General features: G+C 42.0%; 1 protein-coding gene across 3 annotated transcripts in view; it reads left to right on the top strand.

Annotated features, from left to right (window-relative positions):
• GLIPR2 (GLI pathogenesis related 2) overlaps positions 1–17176 on the top strand; it is a 31382-nt gene extending 14206 nt beyond the window's left edge. For all 3 annotated transcript variants that reach the window (XM_063130942.1, XM_063130951.1, XM_063130932.1), the window contains 4 exons: positions 4446–4554; positions 6519–6622; positions 11391–11468; positions 16691–17176. In XM_063130942.1, the coding sequence (XP_062987012.1) occupies positions 4446–4554; positions 6519–6622; positions 11391–11468; positions 16691–16851 (452 nt within the window). In that variant the 3' untranslated portion in view covers positions 16852–17176. The remainder of the gene's footprint in view (positions 1–4445; positions 4555–6518; positions 6623–11390; positions 11469–16690) is intronic.
• The last annotated feature ends 3076 nt before the right edge of the window (positions 17177–20252 follow it).

Genomic DNA, 20252 nt, shown 5'->3' with positions numbered 1-20252 from the left:
CATGCATGCATCTCGTTCTTGGAGTGGTGGTTGAATTCCTTCCGTTGGGGTCTGAGTGTCCTCCTTGATGTTCCATGGAGCACGGAATAGTATTTCTTCTCCAGATGACCCAGGGGCACTTTCTGTGGGAAGAGCCTGGTATCGGTTGCTCTGTTCCAATGACACAAAGTCTCCTGGTCCTGTGTATCATGTTCCTCCACATGCCAACCTCTCTCCCCTTGTTTTCTACTAGTCCCCTGGAAAAAACTTCTTCCTGTTGCTCTTTTAGGCAAGTGCATCTTTCCTGTCATGGAAAAACCATTTGTCCTCCCTGATAAACTGGAGTGTATGGAAGCATGGCTTGAGCCCTTTCAGTTCCCCTTCCAGCAAAAATAATAGGCTGCACTTGCCGCAGAAGTAACTCATGTTCTGGCATATGACAAACATGGCACATATCTGCAGGTCATCACATTAGCTCCCTCAGTGCTAGATCTCTATGTGAATCTGCTGTCTCCCTGGACTCTCCCTCTAATTTCTCTGCTAAATTTGTCTCACCTTGGTCCCTTGCTCCCAGGAAACAGAGGCATCTTACAGAGCTAACCTGCTATAATTACCCAGTTGTGGCTTCACTCCAAGCCTCACGCAACAGCAACACACACATATCCATGCATTCCTATGGTTAAAGAAAACCGTGGGAAGGAAGGGGAAATTTATAAGTTTGCACAAAACAACAAACCAGAGTATGGGTTGACTTTGAATCATGGGTTGTCATTGCATGTGAACCCTGCACTATGGTTTAACTATAGATTGTTAACCATAAAACAACCCAAAGTTCACAGCCCAACAACAAACCATGTGTTCTCTTCCTGAGTTTTTCATGGTTAACAACTCTTTTTCATGGTTAACAACTTTACATGTGCAGGATTCACATGTAAAGACAACCCGTGGATAGATTAAAATGTCCATGCAGAGGATCACATATAACATTATTTTGAATACTTTTCACAGTTTTAAAAGCAAACAGCATATGTGTCAGATATTGAGGTTAAAGATACCTGGCACCATAGCGGGTGAAACGTTTCCTGGGATGGAGATAAGCAGTGGGAAAACCGTTACCTGCCAAGAGGCATGTGAGCAGTGCTAGTAAAAAGAGGTAGGATTCTTTGTAGAATTAATTGGCGTAAATAGTTATTGTTACATAACATTAAAAATGTTGATACACCATTTTAAAGTCTTTAAAGGACTTACATTAAAAGAGGGCTTTTACTTACAAAGCACAAACATTAAAAGGGCACTGTGGGACCACAATTGTTTGAAAGTTGTAGGCCTTCCAGATGAAGCTTCTATTGTGTATTCATCCTGACTTGAGAGATCTTATCGAGGGTTCAGATGATGTCATGTTCAATTTGTAATCCTCACGTGTTTTCCCACTGTTTCTCTCATCGTTTTTCTTACCAGAAAGAAAACCTTTTGCAGGAAAAGGTGGAATAGCTGCACAATGCCTTTTAATTGGTAGTGATAGGAGCCCTCCATCTGGAAACAAAGTTAGTCAGGAATTAGTCCTCTCAATTTAAATGTTTAGGATGACATCCTTAAGGATCAATGTATAGAGAGATATTAAGCATTATAGTCTAATGATTACCAGTTAACATAGCTCAGATTTATAGAAACTTTTTTTTGGGGGTAAAGCTTTTTATTCTAAAAGCAGCTTTCACAGTTTCTAAATTTGATGGAGAATTCAGCTGTTCCCTTCTTTTCCCTGGGCCCTGAGAAATCTCTCATGCTGAGACTACCAAACTGACAAAGCTCTCACTGTATTTGGATGTCTTTCAAGCTCCAGAGTGGACAGAGACAAGGAGTGAATTAGTCATTTTATTGTTAGCAACAGAATGTTCATGTTTCCTAGCACTAGGATAGTTGCGACTTTACGGAATATTATCCCCTTGGCTATTGACTGGATGATTCAGGCTTGATGTAAGCAGTTGATGGTTACAATATGTTAGGAGGCTTTCTGCTTATCTTTTGTGTGAAAGGGTAATAGAGACCACTGCTTATTCTGAAATATTTTAGAACTGTATATGTAGATTTAGCACTCATTATTCATATACATTTAGGATGAATTAAAAAAATATCTGGGTGGTGGGTCTGTATACTAACTCTCAGATGCGGAAGGTTTAGATTAAGACAGTGTACTTACCTTTAAACAAAACAGATCTGTAAAAATGTCAAAATCAGTTTGATATCTAAAATTGCAATCCTAGGCATGTTTAGATAGAAAAAAGGTCCACAACTCCCAGCATGCCCCAGCCAGCATGGGTGGCTGGGGCATGCTGGGTAGGCCTGTTTTCTGTCTAAACAGACATAGGAATGCACCTGAAATGTGCTTTTTAGATTGTATAAGAATGCATCATGTTAGTAATTGGAAACCTATATGTTGGGATTTTATACTTGCCTTTAGGTCGTGACAGTCCCAACTGTCAAAATGCAGCCCTTCTCTTCAGTATTCATGTAACTAAGTGATCCCTGGCATAAGTATATTAGGATGAGTCTTCTATGAATTTGTCAGACTAATTTTCCTCTTTTTTTAACCTTCAACATAGAAGACAGCGTAGGATTTTGCAGTATGGATTTTGGCCCTGTTTTAGGTTCTTCCTTTGCCCTAGCAGGCAAAAGGGTGTGGAACCAAGGATGACCCAAAACTATTTCAGGTGCAATATTGTTTGAAAGATTTATTTTAATTGTCATAAATAAACAGGGAGTTGGGTCTAAGAAATGAAGGAACATGAGAAATTGGAGGAAAATGAAAGCACACTATATATTCATTTTAGAGAAAATATAGTGCAATGAGTAAATGAAAAGTGTAAAGTGGAACAACTTGGATTAAAGCATAAGGTGAATACAAAGTTTTTGACATGCAAAATGAGCTGGTTAGCACAATATAAAAAACTGACATTTGCCCCTAATCTTTCACCAGCCCCTTAGTTAAAACTTGCTATCTTTCTAGTTGTATAGAGTTTGGCCTAAAGTTTGAGGAAGAAAGACTTATAGCTACCTATCCCAAGCAGAGAAGTCAGGCTCATGTGGGAAGTCCCAGAGTCCAAGATGTAAGTTGAAGAGCTCCATCAGACGATTGTTTTATTGCACGCCCGTTACTGGACACTCACGGATTTTCGTAGGTCCCTCTCATGACGTCGCCTGCCTCTTGAGCACCTCCTGCCCCTTCTAGCCTTCTTCATGCAACAAAAAACACCTCAGTAAGTCGGAGTTATTTTTAAAGACGGAACTTGCCGCTATCTCCTGCTGTGTGCAGGAGAAGCAGTGGGATCAAAACAGCCCAGTGAATGGGCCACGTGCATGTTGTTTACTTCCTCTTTCAAAAGAGGAAGTAATGAGGGACAAACACGTGGGCGGAGAAGCAACAGTAAGCAAATGTGATTTTCCCTCTGTGTGACGATGCTCCTAATGGAATCCAGATATAAAATTAATCCAAATGAAATCTGAGCCTTACTATGAAATAAAAGAAGGAGAAAGGACGGGGAAGATAGGGAATCTAGATTTATTCAAAGCTGTCCACAAGTCAAAAAACCTAGCTCCGTGTAAAAAATCACAACCATTCTGATGAGAGAGGAATAAAATCTCCCCAAAGAAGTCACAAAGTCACAGCCGTGCAAAGAGTCTGTGCAAAACTCAGCATGAAAAACCCAACCCATTATAACATTGTCACATGCAAAACGAATTACATTTAAAAGAAAACTTCCTTTCTGTGTTCCAGAGAAGAGAGTCAGTTTCAGCCCACACAGGGCATCAGGAAAAAGAAGCAAAACCGCTTGTATGTAAAAACAGAGAGCTGAAGCTAATATGGAGTCTAGTGGAAAGGAAGTTCTGAAGCCTCTCTCTGTTCTCCAACACCTCAGACTTTTTGCCTGCTTTATGATTGGTTATTACTCTCCCCGCCCTTCCCTCATAACTAAAAATTTGGTTCTGTATTGATAAATTCCAGGTCAGGGGAAATGGCAGAGTGGAAAAGTTAATCACACAACTTTCCCCCCCCCCCACTGCTCAGAAACTGCTTCCCTTTATCTTGGGGCAACTGATGTAATTGTAGGGTTTACACTCCGGGCAGAGAGCCATTGGTAGTAGTCAAATGTGTATCTTCTCCACACTAGCCCATTGTCTCATATCTTGGCTAAGGCCTGGTCACCGCAGCAACCAGTTATCTGTCTTTCCCCTTATTTCAGAATCCAGAGATCTAGGCTGAGAAAAAGGTCTGCCCTCTCTTCCAACAGGAAATAGACAGTCACACTGTTTATGAGTCAAACCAAAGATTTCTTCCATTCCACCCCATAGCTGTATAGGTCTTGTTTGTTCCCAGAAGTCCTGGACCTCCAAAATAAGACCTGAGTAACACGTGTATGCAGCGGAGACTGGCAGCATTCCAGCTTTTCTAATGTTTTATACCATTTTAGCTTCCAAACAGTTTGCAGACGAAGTATTAAAAGCCCACAATGACTACAGGAAGAAGCACGGTGTTCCTTCACTAAAACTCTGCAAAAAGTTAAACAGGGAAGCCCAGCAGTGAGTACAACCAATTCTTTACTTATTAATTTGGGAACAAGTTAGTACTGTAGTAACTTCGGTTGGATGCTATTATCTTTTTGATACTCTGGTTCTCATGGACCTGTGTCTTCAAACAACAAATAACAGTTCTTCCGTGTCTGGATCTCCATGACCAGGATCACTTGCAGCAGAAGTTTTAGTGTCTCAGCACCCACCCTCTGGAACACATGGCCAGTTGCCATTAGACAGGTTGCCCACCGTTCTGAAGTTTAGACGTTTCTCAAGACCCATCTTGAGAAAGGCTTTTCTTGAGATGTACCCAGCCAGTTATAGTCTGTAGTACAGTTTTATTGCTAATCAGTAATTATTTATTACTGTATTGTTGTATTGTTTCACGGTTGTGTTTTATTGTTGTATTTTAGTGGCAATCACATTGAATGTTTACACACACACACACACACACACTTATTATTATACAAATTTATAAACTACTTCCCATATATATGTGTTCAAACATGCAGTCTTTCACCTGCAACTTTCACCTGGCACAATCCAGCAAGAGGTGTAGTATAATATGATGCCCGTGCTCATCCAGTCTCTGAAAACTAAGCAGTACCCACTTCTTTTTGAGGAAAACATATGAACTGGTTGATTGGGCATAGGTAAAATAGTGAACCACACCTTTGGTTGCTCTGAATTTGGCCTTGCTTAAGCTTAGGTGGTTTTGAAAAAAGAACATAGAGAATATTTGTTTTATTTATACAGAAAGGTATATCCTGCCCTTCTGGTGCTTATTCAACTCTCAGTAGCTAACAACACTTAAAACAAACCATAAAATATAATAAAATCATATTATGCCCTAGAACCACTCCAGCCAGGATAGGGAGGTTTAAACATGGCCTCTGTCCTTGTTCCCCCTTTGGTCCTCCTGGATTTTACTTACTTGTGTTTATATTATATTAAAAACTGAGACATCGGATAGACATCAGATTTGTTTTTAGCTGATAAACACTGCCTAAACAGGAAGATTTTTGCCATATAGTGAAACACCATAAGAGAAGGGGCAACTGAGCCTCTCAGGGCAAAGAATTCCACAATTTAGGTGTAGGCACAGAAAAGGCCTTTCTCTCCCATCAGCCAAGCCTTCATCATAGTTGGGACATAAAGAAGGGCTGGTATGGGAGAAGGCTGGTATCCAGGATTTCCACCTTTTAGGGCTATCACCAACATTAGTATTGTTCAAGGGGGCTTTGTGTATATATTATATTAAAAGAGCATTTAAACCTTAGTATAGGAGTTGACTACACTCGCTTTCCTTACTTGTTACTAGAGAACAGTACTTAGATAATGCTACTAGGGATACACTTGCTTGTCCAGGATTGTGTCCTTAGCACCCATGTGAGGTTGATCCAGACACTATTTCACTGTCCTGTCCACCCGCCATTTTGGGTGGCAAGAGAAATAAAATGCCCACAATGGGGCAGGGATACACATTTGGCCCTTTTAAGGAGCTGTACATTCCTTCAGAGCTACATCTGAGTGACAGGGTGAGCTGCAGCCTTGTTGCCATGGCAGTGGGTGTACAATCCCGCCTTCAGAAAGTTTCATGAGAAGTCAGGGAACTCTCACAAGGTTGTGCTGGTTGCAATTCTCTATTTGGCAGATGTGGAGGGGGGAGGCCAAGCAGAAGACAGTTCAGGCCTTTGCTCCACTGCTGTGAGACAAGAATGAGCAAGAGGAGGAACTGAGTAACTCCTTAACCCCTTCCCCTCCACTTCTGAGGCCATATTTAAGCCCCCCATCATGGCTGGAGTAGCTCTAGGGCACTGCACCACTCTTGCCCTAAATTCAGCACTCTTCCCAGCACTTTACACAAATTCTGTGCTACATGCTCGCCATCTCTGCCAGAGTGTTTTGCATAAACATAATGTTAAATGTGATCTGTTTCCTGTTCTGTAATGAGCATGTTTTTGTTAATCGAGGTATTCAGAAGCACTTGCTAGCACAAGAACCCTCAAACACAGTCCTGAATCTAGCAGTGGAAAATGTGGAGAAAATCTAGCATGGGCTTCTTATGATCAATCAGGTAAGATGAGTCTTTGTTCCTAGAGAGGAAATACTTTAGAACGGTTCAATGCTCAAGCAGTTCATTCCAAAAGCTATGAAAAAATGTAACATAAAGTTCCATAAGAAATAGCTTTTAAAACATTTACTTTTGATTATGTAGACTAGGGGCCAAAACACATCAGGGGCTGTATGCCAACAGTGGGCCGGACAACAGCGAAAAGTGGGCATGGCCAGACCCACTGCTAGCGTGCAGTCCCTGATGTGGTTGCCTGAATTTGGGACACACATGTGCACAGCATCCTCTCTCTTTCTCTCTCTTATGCACACACTCACACACACCATTCTCTTTCTCTATCTCACACCCACTATTCTCTTTCTCTATCTCACACCCACCATTCTCTCTCTCTAACACACACACACACACGCCATTCTCCCAGCCCCCATTCACACATGCACACTTTTATTTAGTAATGCTGGCTCCTGACTGAGCTGGCACTGATTGGGAAAGCTGAAGCAAAGGTGAAGGGTGGGTGAAGCCCACTGAGCAACTACCTTGAGGAGCGCTCCTCGAGGTGCTGGATCAGTCAAGAGGCAGCTTCACACCCCCTCCCTTTCCAAATTCGGAACACACGCTTAGGAGAGAAGGTGACTGAGCCGGGCTCTCAAGAAGTGGCTCCTCGTGGCCATGGCTCAGTCTGGAGCCCCTCTCCTGTCTCCTCTCCCTTCTTTTAGCATAATTCCCCCTAAATCAGCCTCCCCCAACTGGTGCCCTCCAGATGTTTTGGGTGACAACTCCCAGCATTCCTGACCATTGGCTATACTGGGCGGGGGATTGCAGAAGTTGCAGTTAAGGATGTAAAGATTCTGTTAAATTTGCGCCATCTGTGTTTTGCAGATTGCCAGGTGTCTTTCATTCCGTAGTCTGCTCATTGACAGAATCAGCATTTTTTTAAAAATGAATGTGCAAGGATTTTGTTGCACTTGCGCTAATGCGAATTTGTGCAAATCTCCCACAAAAGTAAACAAAAAGTAGTTTGCAAGTCAGCAGAATTTGCGCAACTTTGAAAAAGCCAACCTCCTGTGGAGTCTGCAGGTTGGATTCATAGAAATCTGAACTCATTTGAATCCATTGTGGATTTCTCTGACATTCCTGGTTGTGCTCCGTTACATCTGGAGGAATGCCAGGTTGGGGAAGGTTGTCTTAGACATTTTAACTGAAACTACTTTTGCTGGGGCTGTAGGTAAGAAAAAGGTAAAGACCATATATATATATATTCTCTTTCAGAACTCTGGTCCCATTTTCAGGGGACTGCTTTTCCCTGTGTCATTGCATTGAGTGATTTTGTTTAACCTTACACTGCAGTGGTGAATCCAGTATCCAAGATTTGATAGGATGTAAATGCTCTGCTCTACTCAACAGCTTTGTTACAATTCACAGACATAGTCCCCCTTCCGGAGCTCTAAATGTCTGATTCGGTGTGCACACAACGCTTCCTCACTTCTACGAGGATGCAGCTCTTATGCATGCATTCCTTTATGCCTGTTCACCTTGCCTCCATTGAAGTGAATGCTCAAACTCTGTCAGCAATTGAGCACTTAACTCTGTTGCATTGTAGCCAGTGACAGCTTTTGCACATTCTAAAAAAACCCGAAGTGGAAAGTCAGAGAGTCGCATGGTTTTTCTAATGTTTGTGAAAGGGGAACAGCGCATTGGGCAAACAGAGGCACAACCTCCCTTTTTCTAACTAGAAGTTCTCAGCTTGGGTTCCTGCTATGGTTCTTGTTTTGATCACTTCTTAAGAATGCCTTAAAAAGCTTTGCCTAATACCAGTTCTATCCTGGCATAACTTGATGCTTTCTCAATCCTGGCCTAAATGGCAGCCCCCCCACCCTCCTTCCCTTGTCCTGATACTCCATCCGCTCCTTCCTAGGAATGGGCAAACCAGTTCGTTTCCAGTTACTTGTGTTCACCCATAAATCTGTCCCATTTCTTCATTAAGATGTGAGGCTTTTTTTTTAATCTGCATGATAATCCACATTTAAATATATGGTTTTTAAAGCACATTTTCTGTAAAAATAAATAAATAAATAAATGACATTTTAAATTGTGTTATGTAAATTTTTGAGACAAGAAATGCATCAACACATTTGGCAAGTGTAAAAGCATGTGGATTTGTTTTATTTTATTTATTTATTACATTTATATACCGCCCCACAGCCGAAGCTCTCTGGGCAGTTTACAACAGTTAAAAATGGTAAACATTAAAAAGTATACAAAATTTAAAAACCATTAAAAACATAAAAACAACAGTCTCCATTTAACCAAGTTCCAATTTTCACAGTAGTTTGGGAGATGTTTAAGCCTCGTGTGGTGCAGAGTGATAAGCGGCAGTTACTGCAGCCGAAACCCTCCCCACGGCCTGAGTTCGATCCCAGCGGAAGCTGGTTCTCAGGCAGCCGGCTCAGGTCGACTCAGCCTTCCATCCTTCCGAGGTCGGTAAAATGAGTACCCAGTTAGCTGGGGGAAAGGTAATAATGGCTGGGGAAGGCAACAGCAAACCACCCTGCTATAAGGCCTGCCAAGAAAATGTCAGCGAAAGCTGGCATCCCTCCAAGAGTCAGTAATGACTCAGTGCTTGCACGAGAGGTTTCTTTCCTTTTCTTCCTTTCCCTTCTTCCTACACAAAGCCTTCTTCATTCATTAGAGCCCTCTGACCCTCTGTATAGGATTATGGGGGTGCTGTAGGGAGGAGAGAGCTGGGAAGCCCACCCATACTTCTTTGGATCCCAACTGCTCTGTGTGTGTGTGTGTAGCATGCACAAGGTAACTGCGACTGGGGAAGGCAATGGCAAACCAGCCCGCTACAAAGTCTGCCAAGAAAACGTCAGTGAAAGCAGGCGTCCCTCTAGGAGTCAGCAATGACTCAAGTGCTTTGCACGAGAGGTTCCTTTCCTTTCCTTTCCCTTGGGAGATGCAGATGAGGGGGCTGTCTATATGTGTTGTTTATATGACGCAGCAGCCATTGCAGAGCCATCCCAGGGCTTTCCCCCGAAGCTCTGAATTTAAAAAGTTGGGGACTTACCCCGACTTTTTTGTGTGGAGCAAGACAGCGGCGGTGCATCTGTGTCTGATTAAGAGGCTGTTGAAACTGGCTTCCTGAGTCGAAGTCACCATGACAGTGTTTACTTTCTGTACAAACAGTATCTGTGGGTCAAAGACAGTGACGTATGCTGCCTCCTATGAGAATATCCCACGGGGTTACTCTTGTGTCAAGAAGGGGCTTGGATGATGGCCAGGCAGCAATGATCCACCTACTGGTCCGAAACACTGATACAGTTTGCAGGCTGATTCATGAAGGAGGGTTCTGGCCAATATAGCTACACCTTTGAAAAATAGCTTGATCTTTAATGCACCTGAATTTTATCACGTAAGTCGCCAGGGAACTTTTTGTGGACAAAATACACACTAAAATATAATAAATACATACAGTTGCAACTATTCTTCCAAGGAGTTTAGGGTGGTATAAATCGGATTATCGTATTTTGACCTCACAACAAGCCTGAGGGGTAGGGTAGGCTGAGAGATGGTAATTTGTCCAAAGACAGTTAGTCCCCCCAGTCACATGCACAACATCTAGCTATTGAGTTCCTGTGTGATCCATAGACATCTCCCTTTGGCTACTTTGTATGGCCTTCTCTGTAAACAACCCTCATGCTAATGCTGTGTTTTGGCTCACCAGCAAAAGCTACCAGGCTGGCAGGTACTGGGGACAGGGATTTCTCAACTCCTCTACCCCCCGGAGAGGTGTATGGCCTCAACACTGCTGGCTTTTTTAAAAAAATAACACATTGAAGATGCACTCATTCCACTCTACATTTGGCACTTGACCTCATTAGCTGCTATGCTGTATGTGTGTGTTTAATAATTGTATATTCATGTTCAGACAGTGCGGCCAGAAAGGCAGGTTAAAAATTTGTTAAATAAATAAAATGCAGTCAGCGGCTCAAAATCATTGCTATGTGGAGGTTGGAAGCTATTAGTTGAAAGGTTTCTTTTAGACGAAATAGCCAAATAATTTAAAATATTTACGGATCATTATATAAATAAAAGCTAGCACCTGGGCCAGTATCTGGGCCTTTTAAAAAGGAAAGTATAACTTCCTAAAATATTATGTGGTCAAAACTTGCTTTCTCTATTTTGTCCCTGTTCAGACGACACGCTAAGCCAAGGTAGTTAAGCATTTTGAGCTAAACTTTATGGCTTAGCGCAGCCTTCCTCAACCTGGGGCACTCCAGATGTGTTGGACTACAATTCCCAGAATGCCCCAGCCAGCTCTGCTGGCTGGGGCATTCTGGGAGATGCAGTCCAACACATCTGGAGCATCCCAGGTTGAGGAAGGCTGGCGTGTCATGTGAACCATGACTTAATCTTAGACTGTCATGTGAACCATTCCTAACCACGGTGGCTACATAACCATGGTTTAAACATGCTCACTAACCATTTGCTGCAAAAAGGTTAGTGGCCTAACCCTAAATTAGTGTGTTGTCTTGAACAGGAGCTTTGATTCCTTATTTAAAAACCAGCTTATCGTTGCTGTTAGTCAGAAAGGTGTGTGAACCTCTCCTTGCTAAGCACGTTAGATTTGTATTAACTTAATTCTAGCTTGGTTAAAATGGATTTTGATAATCTATAGCTGGCATGTCTCGGAAGAGAGGGTTAGACTTGTAATTAGTCTGTTTACGCCATCCGTTGCAACTCTGCAACATCTTTTTCGTTTATCTTGCAGGGAGTGAAGTAGCTGACAGATGGTATAATGAAATAAAAAATTACAATTTTCAGAGCCCGGGATTTTCCTCTGGGACAGGTGAGTATGGGCTTTGTATTACTTATTTATGCACAGCATTAAAGGAAACGTTTGGTTTCGCGGCAAATTCCAAAAATTAAACCCTTTGCATCAACATTTCATAGTATTTGAAAAGAGGAAAAAAACATTCTGTTCAACTTTAACAGGAAACTGTTGCTGGGTGGCCACAATTTTGACTCATAGGAATATGAGGAAGCTATCTGTCATTTTTAAACCTTCCTCTAACCTCATAATTTCAAAAAGGCATTCATTCCAGATACATGAATAGTGTAATTTTTCAGGAAGTGGCAGAGATACTACTTAGGTACTTTACTAACTCTGTTGTGTTAACCTCGGCATTGGTCTGTCCTTCCTGTGAGTTTACATTCTTAAAATTACAGAAGCTATCCAGGGCATATATGAGCAGTTTTTGCTATTTTGTAATTTAATTTGTACTTGCGTATAAGTACAATCTAAGTACAATCACAATCTAAGTGAACTAAAAACCACATTTTCTCTCTCTCTCTCTCTTCTTTTTTCTTACTAAAAATATGCTTTGGGCTTATTTGAAAGCCATGCAATATCACGCAGGTGTAGTTCTCCAACTATAAAATTTGCATTTGTCATCATTTTTCATTGCAGTGGCTTCACATATTCACCTGTGAGTCAGATATTGAGTAATCAAGTGACATATACAATGCATATTGTGAAATGGCCCTTATTTTCCACAATGACTGAGAAGCTTTAAAGCACTTATTAAAAGTGGTATAAAGTGATATTATTTATTTATTTATTTATTTATTATTTATTTAAAATATTTATATCCCGCCCTATATCACTAAGATCTCAGGGCGGTGTACAGATAAAAACATACAGTATAAAACAATAAATATACACAGTTAAAAACAAATTAAACCATAATCCAAGTTAAAACAATATATAATTTAAAAGCAATAGATGCAGTTAAGACAGTTAAATCAATGTGCCAGTGATACATAGGGTAGCCTTGGGTTTGCTTCCACAAAGAGTAAGTCTAGTGTTAACAAGTGTGCTAGTTTACATCTGCTAGTTTACAATTTATACATATAACTTGAACATATGTGTAAGGTTTCTTTTTACACTGAGCATGCTGAACAACCCAGCACCTTAAGGGTTAAAGCAGTTAGTCCATTGATAAGAACCTTGGAAACAATTGTTTTTCTTATTAAAGAATTTAAATCATACATTCAAAAGACATTAATTGAAGCAAATGGTATAAAACCCAGAATGGGCTGGGCCAGAACAGCCCCTTTATAAAAACCAGATGATGCCTAAAAGAATGGGATGTATTAGAGACACTTAATAACAAACTTTTATAACTGAAGCCCTTCCAGTATTATACTTGTATTAATCCTTTAATGCCGAGAAACCATCCAAAACAGAATGGAATTGTCCAGAACTTCCAAGTGAGCCAAACGAACCAAATTCACCAGTCACACACTGGCCCCGTTCAGGCAACACGCTAAACCATGCGTTAATGCATTCCATCAACCATTTTGTGGTTAAGCAGCATGGTTTAGCGTGTTGTCTGAACGGGGCCATTATTAGATGGGATTAATGCAATAAGTCATAAAATGCCTACAAAACCCACATTCTGGGCAGTAATCCCATTTTGAGATGGGTGAAGATGAAGGTGGAGTGGAAATAGTTCATGGTAAAGAGGGATGTTGGCGTAGACAGGCCTAACCAAACTCTCAAGCTGCAGTTTGGTTAAACATACTGGCTCAGGAATGTTAAGAGTTGTAGGACATTTTCTGTTTAAGCATGCATAGTATTGCACCCTAAGTGGATACATTAGTTTTCCGCCATTAAGAAAATAGGAGATAACGCATGTCACAACGCAAGTGTAACAAATCCCACCTCGTCTGATGTTGGAAAATGAAGGTGCTCCCTACAAAAGGCAATGAAAGAAAGGAAGAGCAGTCAGCTAATTTATCTTTCTGGAGTCATCCACAACTCGGTGAACAAAAACCCTAAACAAAGCTCCAGGAAAAAAATGGGGAACGGACATTTGGCACGGTGATGGGGGTTAGTTTGCAGGACAGTGACACTGCAAAGCTGGCAGTGCGACACAGTTGAATGCAGAGCTTCTTCTGGAAAGAAAAGCGAAATAGAGAGTGAGAGTAAGGGGGTGCCACAAGATCCTTCTTGTGCAGAGGGTGAGGTTCCTTCCTGGGACCAATCATTTGGTGGTTTCCCGGCATTTGTGCAGTCCTCTACCCCCGCCTTCTAGAAGGTTGAAATGTCTCTCTTAAGACCTTAGCTACTGGCAGTAAGAGCTTTACGCTAAAATATGCTGGTGTTCTGGCCCAGCCTCTTCTACCTTTGGACCGTCCCTTTCCCCCTGACTTCTCCCTACAAGCTCCAAAGGTATGGGTTAGCCTCTGGCTGCCCATTGATTGGTCGAACGTTTCAAATCTTCGAAGAAAGATTCAGTCCCCGTCTCCTTGGTTCCTCCTCCGGCCTGATTTCCTCAGTCTTTCTCTTCTGCCTACTGAGGGCAGGTGCTGTTTTTGGAGCTCACAAGCTGCAAGAGGAGAAACGTGGGAGACATTTTTGACGGAGTAAGGTAGCCTTCTTCCACCCATGACCCCATTTTACAAGGAACCTGGTGCTGGGGTGGATTGTTTGGATTGGACCTCTTATTTCCCCCCAAGCTTCCTCCATGCTGGAGCTGCCCCAGAGGCCCATCCGTCCTTATGCCACCTGCACCCCCTTGTTCGGAGGGGACCCAAAGATGGCGGCTCTTTTTCAGGGGGAAAGACTCTTCCCCCTGCCAGGCAGGAGGGCTCCCTCACCCACTTTTAAAGGACCAACCCTGCCAGAGCCTCAAGACCGCGCCCCCTACTAAGAAGGGACCCGTTTTCTTGTCTTCCCACCACGGAGCAGTTTGGAAGGGAGGGAGCGGGCGCTGTGCTGCTAAGCCTCCTCTCCCTTTCTCAGCCCCACTTTTCACTGCCACCCACATGCCTCCTTCTCCTACCGCCCTTGGCTCTGCAGAAAGCTCCCTCCCCAGCACTTCTGCAGCACATACCCGACCCCTCATAAGTCATCGAGGCTTGGGGCGGCCTCTCTCCTTTGGTGCCGAGCAAGCAGGGCTCTACTAAGCAAGCACATAAACTTCCTAGCACTCCGGGCCATCCACTTTGCTCTTCCAGTAGCGGAACACCTACTCAACGGAAGGGGGATCATGGTCAGAAGCTCTGACCAGGGAGACAATTCCCCTCTTAGTAGTATGGGCAGTAGGCCATCCCCTGTCTCTCTACGCTGTGCATGTAAAGGACATTCTAACATGGTAGTGGATTGACTAAGCCATCTGGGACTTGATCTGACTGATTGGGCCCTTCATCCCCAGGCATTCAACGGCCACTTCAGTAATCCATGCTTGGTCCTGTTCACATCCACAGAAAACATGAAAGTCCCAGCATTTATTATTTTCTTAGCAAACTTCAGGGCCCAGGGGCAAACGCCCCAAACACCAGGTGGCCAAGGAGCCTCCTTTATGCCTTACTCCTCTAGCCATCCTACCTCTGGTCCTGACTCAGGTGGAATTTCAGGGGCCGGAAATAATTTCTAGCATAAGCTTGTGTCCAGGACTGTAAGGCTTCCCAAGGCATTATGTCCCACACTCATGTCACTCACTTTCTCAAGAGCTGTTCTCAACTGGCTCCCCCAGTGCTACCGAGATTCCCCACCTGGAACCTCATGTTCCTTCCCAAGGTCCTTACTCTACTTCCTTTCAAACCCGTGTAAGCTGCCACTTACACGGGTTCTATCAACAAAAGATAGAAAATCTATCTTTTGTTGAAGTTTGCTGTCCTGGTGACAACCACACCCACCAGGAGAATCTCTGAACTGGGAGCACTGTCTGCTTCGTATACTTTGTGTCAGTTCTTCACTGACAGGGTGGTTTTCCTCCTAAATCCTGGCTTCTGCCCTGTTTCTACAGACTACAGGAGTTGGTCCTGCCTCAACCAATTCCTCAGCTTCCTTGTGAGAAGGCTTGGCACTCCCTTGACCTACACAGGGTTCTTAAAGTTTACATCATCTGTACCAGGACTTTTAGGGTACATCAGGCCCTGTTCATTATTTTGGGCTGTAACAAGACAGGCAGGAGTGCCTTTGCCTCTTCCTTTGCTATAGTGGCAATGCCAAGACTTGTAAGGCATCTTCACCTCTCAGCCTACAGAAATATTAGCACTTTCTACTAGATGGTTTTCCACTACATGGACCCTTCAGTCCAGAGCTTCCTGGAAGGAGGTGGGTAGGGCTTTGGATCACTCCTTTGTTATTCATTTCAGTATTTAGGAGTGGTTAGATGCCAAGGCAGCCTTCAGTCACTACTACTTTGGCTGTTCCTCAATGAACCTGGGGTAGACGGCCTTTCTCTCTTCTTTTCTGTTGACTCTCACCTATAGCTTTGGTATGTCCCATACCTTTGGAGCTTGTAGGGAGAAGTCAGGGGAAAATACAGCTGTTTTTCCCTGACTTCTTCCAGAGTAGCTCCAATCCTGTCCATTCTTGCTAGTTAGGGGGTGGAGATTGAGAACAAGATCTATCTTCTGCCTCTCCAGGTAGACTTCATTGCTTACTTCGCTTCTAAACTCATACTTCATTTCATTATACCTTTTTGCTGTTTGGTGTTGCTTCCTCATTTGTTGACTAGTTCAGTAAAGATTTTCCTACAATATACTTTGGTTATTGTCCCTGTCTCCTACTGGGGCCTGGCTCAGTTACTTTGAAGGGGGAATGTGGCTTTGTATTGTCTTCTCTTGTCCTTCCGGACTGGGTTTTCCTCTAGATGTGGCAATTACTTGGGCTGGGGAATTCAGGCTGGAGGAGGAGCCAAGGAGGCGGGGACTGAATTGTTCTTTGAAGATTTGAAACGTTCTGCTAATCAATGGGCAGTCAGAGGCTAAACCATACCTTTGGAACTACTCCAGGAGAAGTCAGGGAAAAACAGGTCACGGTAGGTGTAACAGCTGTAGTTTCTCTTTAGCTCCGCCCACCACTGGAACGTGGTCCCTGTGAGCTTCTCCAAAATTGGATTCAAGGACTCCTGCTCTACACAGTACATGACAAATGCAAATGTATCATTGTAGCTATTGAAAGCTTGCACATTCTTTTGGGCACTTTGGTTGTTCGTACTATAAAGGTATTGCGCAACTGTGGATTATAAATTTTACATGGGCCTTTTCTTGCAGGACATTTCACAGCAATGGTTTGGAAGAACACAAAAAAGATGGGAGTTGGAAAGGCTGCAGCAAGCGACGGCTCCACATTTGTGGTGGCGAGATATGAGCCTGCTGGCAATATCGTAAACCCAGGACATTATGAACAAAATGTTCTACCGCCAAAGAAATAACTTGGTCAGGGGGAAAGGATTGTTTTAAGCAGCTAACGAAGAGCAAAACTGAGAATCCATTCTATTAGATTGAACAGACCTTTTTTATATTAAATGAAACTGAATGGTCCCCTACGTTTTAAAACAATGTTTAGAACTTACAACAGAAACATCAGCTTCAGTCATATTTAACAGAGAAACAGTCCTGCATACCAAAATGCACTTTTGCATGGAACCAGTGCTAAAGGATAGAGGAGCTGCAGCAAGGCCAAAACGTGGACTATGCAAAAATGAGTCCATGTGGGAACATATTGGTTTAAAACTTTGCATTTGTGTAAGGTCCCTTTTAAAGACGTGTATAAGCTTTAATTAAAATGAAATGTGAGAACGTTTACATTATTCTTTTTATAAGTTCTGCTATTCCTACAAAATGTGAGGACGTTTACATTCTTTTTATGTTCTGATATTCCTACATTTTTAACAAAGTAAACAGACTGATCTTGTCTATGACATTAAAAAAAATCCATTTATCTCCACACACACACACTCTGTTGCCACACTTCTAAATATTTGTGCTGTTTGTATAGTATTTCAAGCCTCTCTCTGATTCGTACTGAAAATGTGTGGAAATCACAGTCCTTTTAAGTAGCACTGGGAACACAGTTGGTGAAAACTGCAATCTTCTTTATAATGAACAAGATAGGCAGTTTGCATGAAAGGTTTTCCATTAGTTGAAATTTGAATTCAGTCCTTAGACAGATTCATCTATAATAGACCATCAGCTAATGCTTTGCTACAGTTCTACACACATTCATGAGATCCAGTGAAATCCTGGAGCCACAAAGCAACTCCTACCTAGGGCTGTTAATATGCTGGAATTCCGCAGGAGTGAAGGGGGAAAAAATACAGTGCGTGGTATGGGATGCAGAGTATAGCTTCCTGAGAATCTCAGCATAAAATGAAAACAGACATGGCTATATGGAGGTATGCTTAAAAGTGCATGAAACATCAGAAGCCAAGAGGTATGATAAAAGATTTCTCATGGTGGGGGACTTTGCTTCAGTGCTTTGCATCCTCTGCATGAACAGCAAAACCAGAATAAATTATACACTTTTCAGAATACGCAAAGTGACGCAGAATTTTGATTGCTTGGGTTCAGATGATGTATACACAACCCTGCCAATATCTACAATTTAGTTGACAGTTTACATGATACAGTATTTGTACTGGTTTATATTAAAAATAGAACACAATTGGCATGCTTAGCACTCAACCACAAAGTGCTAAGCACCCTAATTGAGTGCTAAGCACCCCAATTGTGTTCTGTCATTACAACCACAGCCTTCAGTTTATTGTATGTATATTAAAAATATGTATCATAGTGGTGACTAGGGGAAAGCATACATTTTGGGAAATCAAACCATTAGAAATAATAACAATTAAAAAATCTCCACTATCCCACCCTACTTTATCTGTGAGTTTGAGAACGATTGTTTTCCCTGCCTTCTCCCTACAAGTTCCAAGGTATGGGTTAGCCTCTAACTGCCCATTGGTATTCCTGCTGAAAGTTGAGAAGCTAGAACACTGGCAGAATAAGACTTTCAGTACTTTTAGAGGGAAGGGTTTCAGTGTTCTTTCTTCATCCCTGACTAGCAAAATCAGAAAAAACTGGGAGATAACAAACATTGCAGAGTAAATTATACAAATAATGGGAATTATTTTTACCCTATTGTAAACCTCATCAGGTTGATCATGGATGCCAAATTTCAAGTTATAGGTGACATTTTTATGAACAATAGAATTCTGAGACTTATAATGGTGGGGTTTTTTCCGATTTTTTTAGTGACTTGCCTTAATTAAATTTGCTCAAATGTAATAAATTCTACATGTCATAAATATTATACATGTCATAAAACCTTGCTTTGAATTGTGTGGTTCCTCATTCCCACCCACCCCAAAGAATTAATTTTAGCTACAATTTAGTGCAGTTACATGTGCTTAGATCTTCTGTCTTCACTAGGGCCTTAGCTAGACCTAAGGTTTATCCCGGGATTGTCCTGGGGTCATCCCTGTTCATGTAAATGACACACAGGATATCCCGAGAGCAGGCAGGGACGATCCTGGGATAAACTTTAGGTCTAGCTAAGGCTTAGGATTCAGCATCCACAACCAGCAATGGGATTGTGATGGGGTGTATGGATTATACCAGGGATATTAATATATACAAATGGATGGATGTGGATGGGGGGGGGGATGTTTTGAGCATGTATTTTGGGCAGACCTTTTATTTGTTCCATCTGGGATCAATAATTTTCACTTGCACTCCTCAAATTGGGTAGCACCTAGTTTCATGAATGTTCAACTTGTATTTAAAAGGAACAGAATATGGCACCAAAAATATTAAAATGTTATCACATTTCTTTGAGCCCACTTATGCTGCAGTCCATTCTGTAAGCTTGATCCCGTTAAATGTAACATTTGTAAATCATTTGGTTCATCAGAAAAGTCTTGTAATTGTATGTTTAAAGGTGTAATCCTACACATGTTTAGACAGAACTCCTACAACTCCCAGCATTCCAGAGCCAGGACTTTTTTTTCTCCTGCCTAAACATGCATAAGATTGCACCCCAAATTGGAGAGTGGTGAATTTCATGTCAGGCAAAACTATGTGAGAGTAAAAGAGAGAGTGATTGGGTAGGCTTGCTGGCTGGTAATGATTCCAGAAGACATGGCCCAGGGCTCACCCCAAATCTCACTAGAGAGCTTGATTCCTGGCTCAGCCAAGATTTCAGCCTTCCTTTAGTCTTGGGATCACTAGGGTCCCTTAGCCAGCATGAGACAGGCCTCTAAAGAAGAACATCTAAACCAGTGGTTCCCAATTAGCTAAGTACTGCGGACCCCTTGTTTTTAAAATGCCAAGCCATGGACCCCCTACTTTTGAAAATTTTGTTATCTGTATGGTAGTTACCTGTGCGAAGCAATTTTTTGGAGAAAATAAGGGGTAGCCCCTAATAAGCAAAGGATTTTAGGTATACTAAAAAACAGACCATAAAATTTGTGATATTTGTGATATTACCATGCAAAAATGACAATGGTTTAGTTAGGAATATAAAGCCAAATTTAATTTGACTAACGTCTAGTTTACAAATGAACAAATTGTGACCTGTCGAGCAGCTACTAAACCTAAATGTGATGGGAGAAATCATGCCTCTTTTTGTCCTGAACAATCCCTTCCACATCCGGTTCAATATTTCCTACTTTTAATCTCAAATCTGGATCAACACGGAGCCGATTTCTATGCTTGTTCTTCATATAACAAAATGTTGAAAATGTTTGCTCACAAAGATATGTGGAACGAAAGGGAACTAGATGTTTCAAAGTTTTTTCACCTAACTTCTTATAATCAGGAAAAACCAATTCAC

The sequence above is a fragment of the Elgaria multicarinata genome, chromosome 1, assembly GCF_023053635.1.
Source record: "Elgaria multicarinata webbii isolate HBS135686 ecotype San Diego chromosome 1, rElgMul1.1.pri, whole genome shotgun sequence".
Classification (NCBI taxonomy): Eukaryota; Metazoa; Chordata; class Lepidosauria; order Squamata; family Anguidae; genus Elgaria; species Elgaria multicarinata.
The sequence above is the reverse complement of the archived record's forward strand: the minus strand, read 5'-3'. Positions and strand labels throughout refer to the sequence as shown.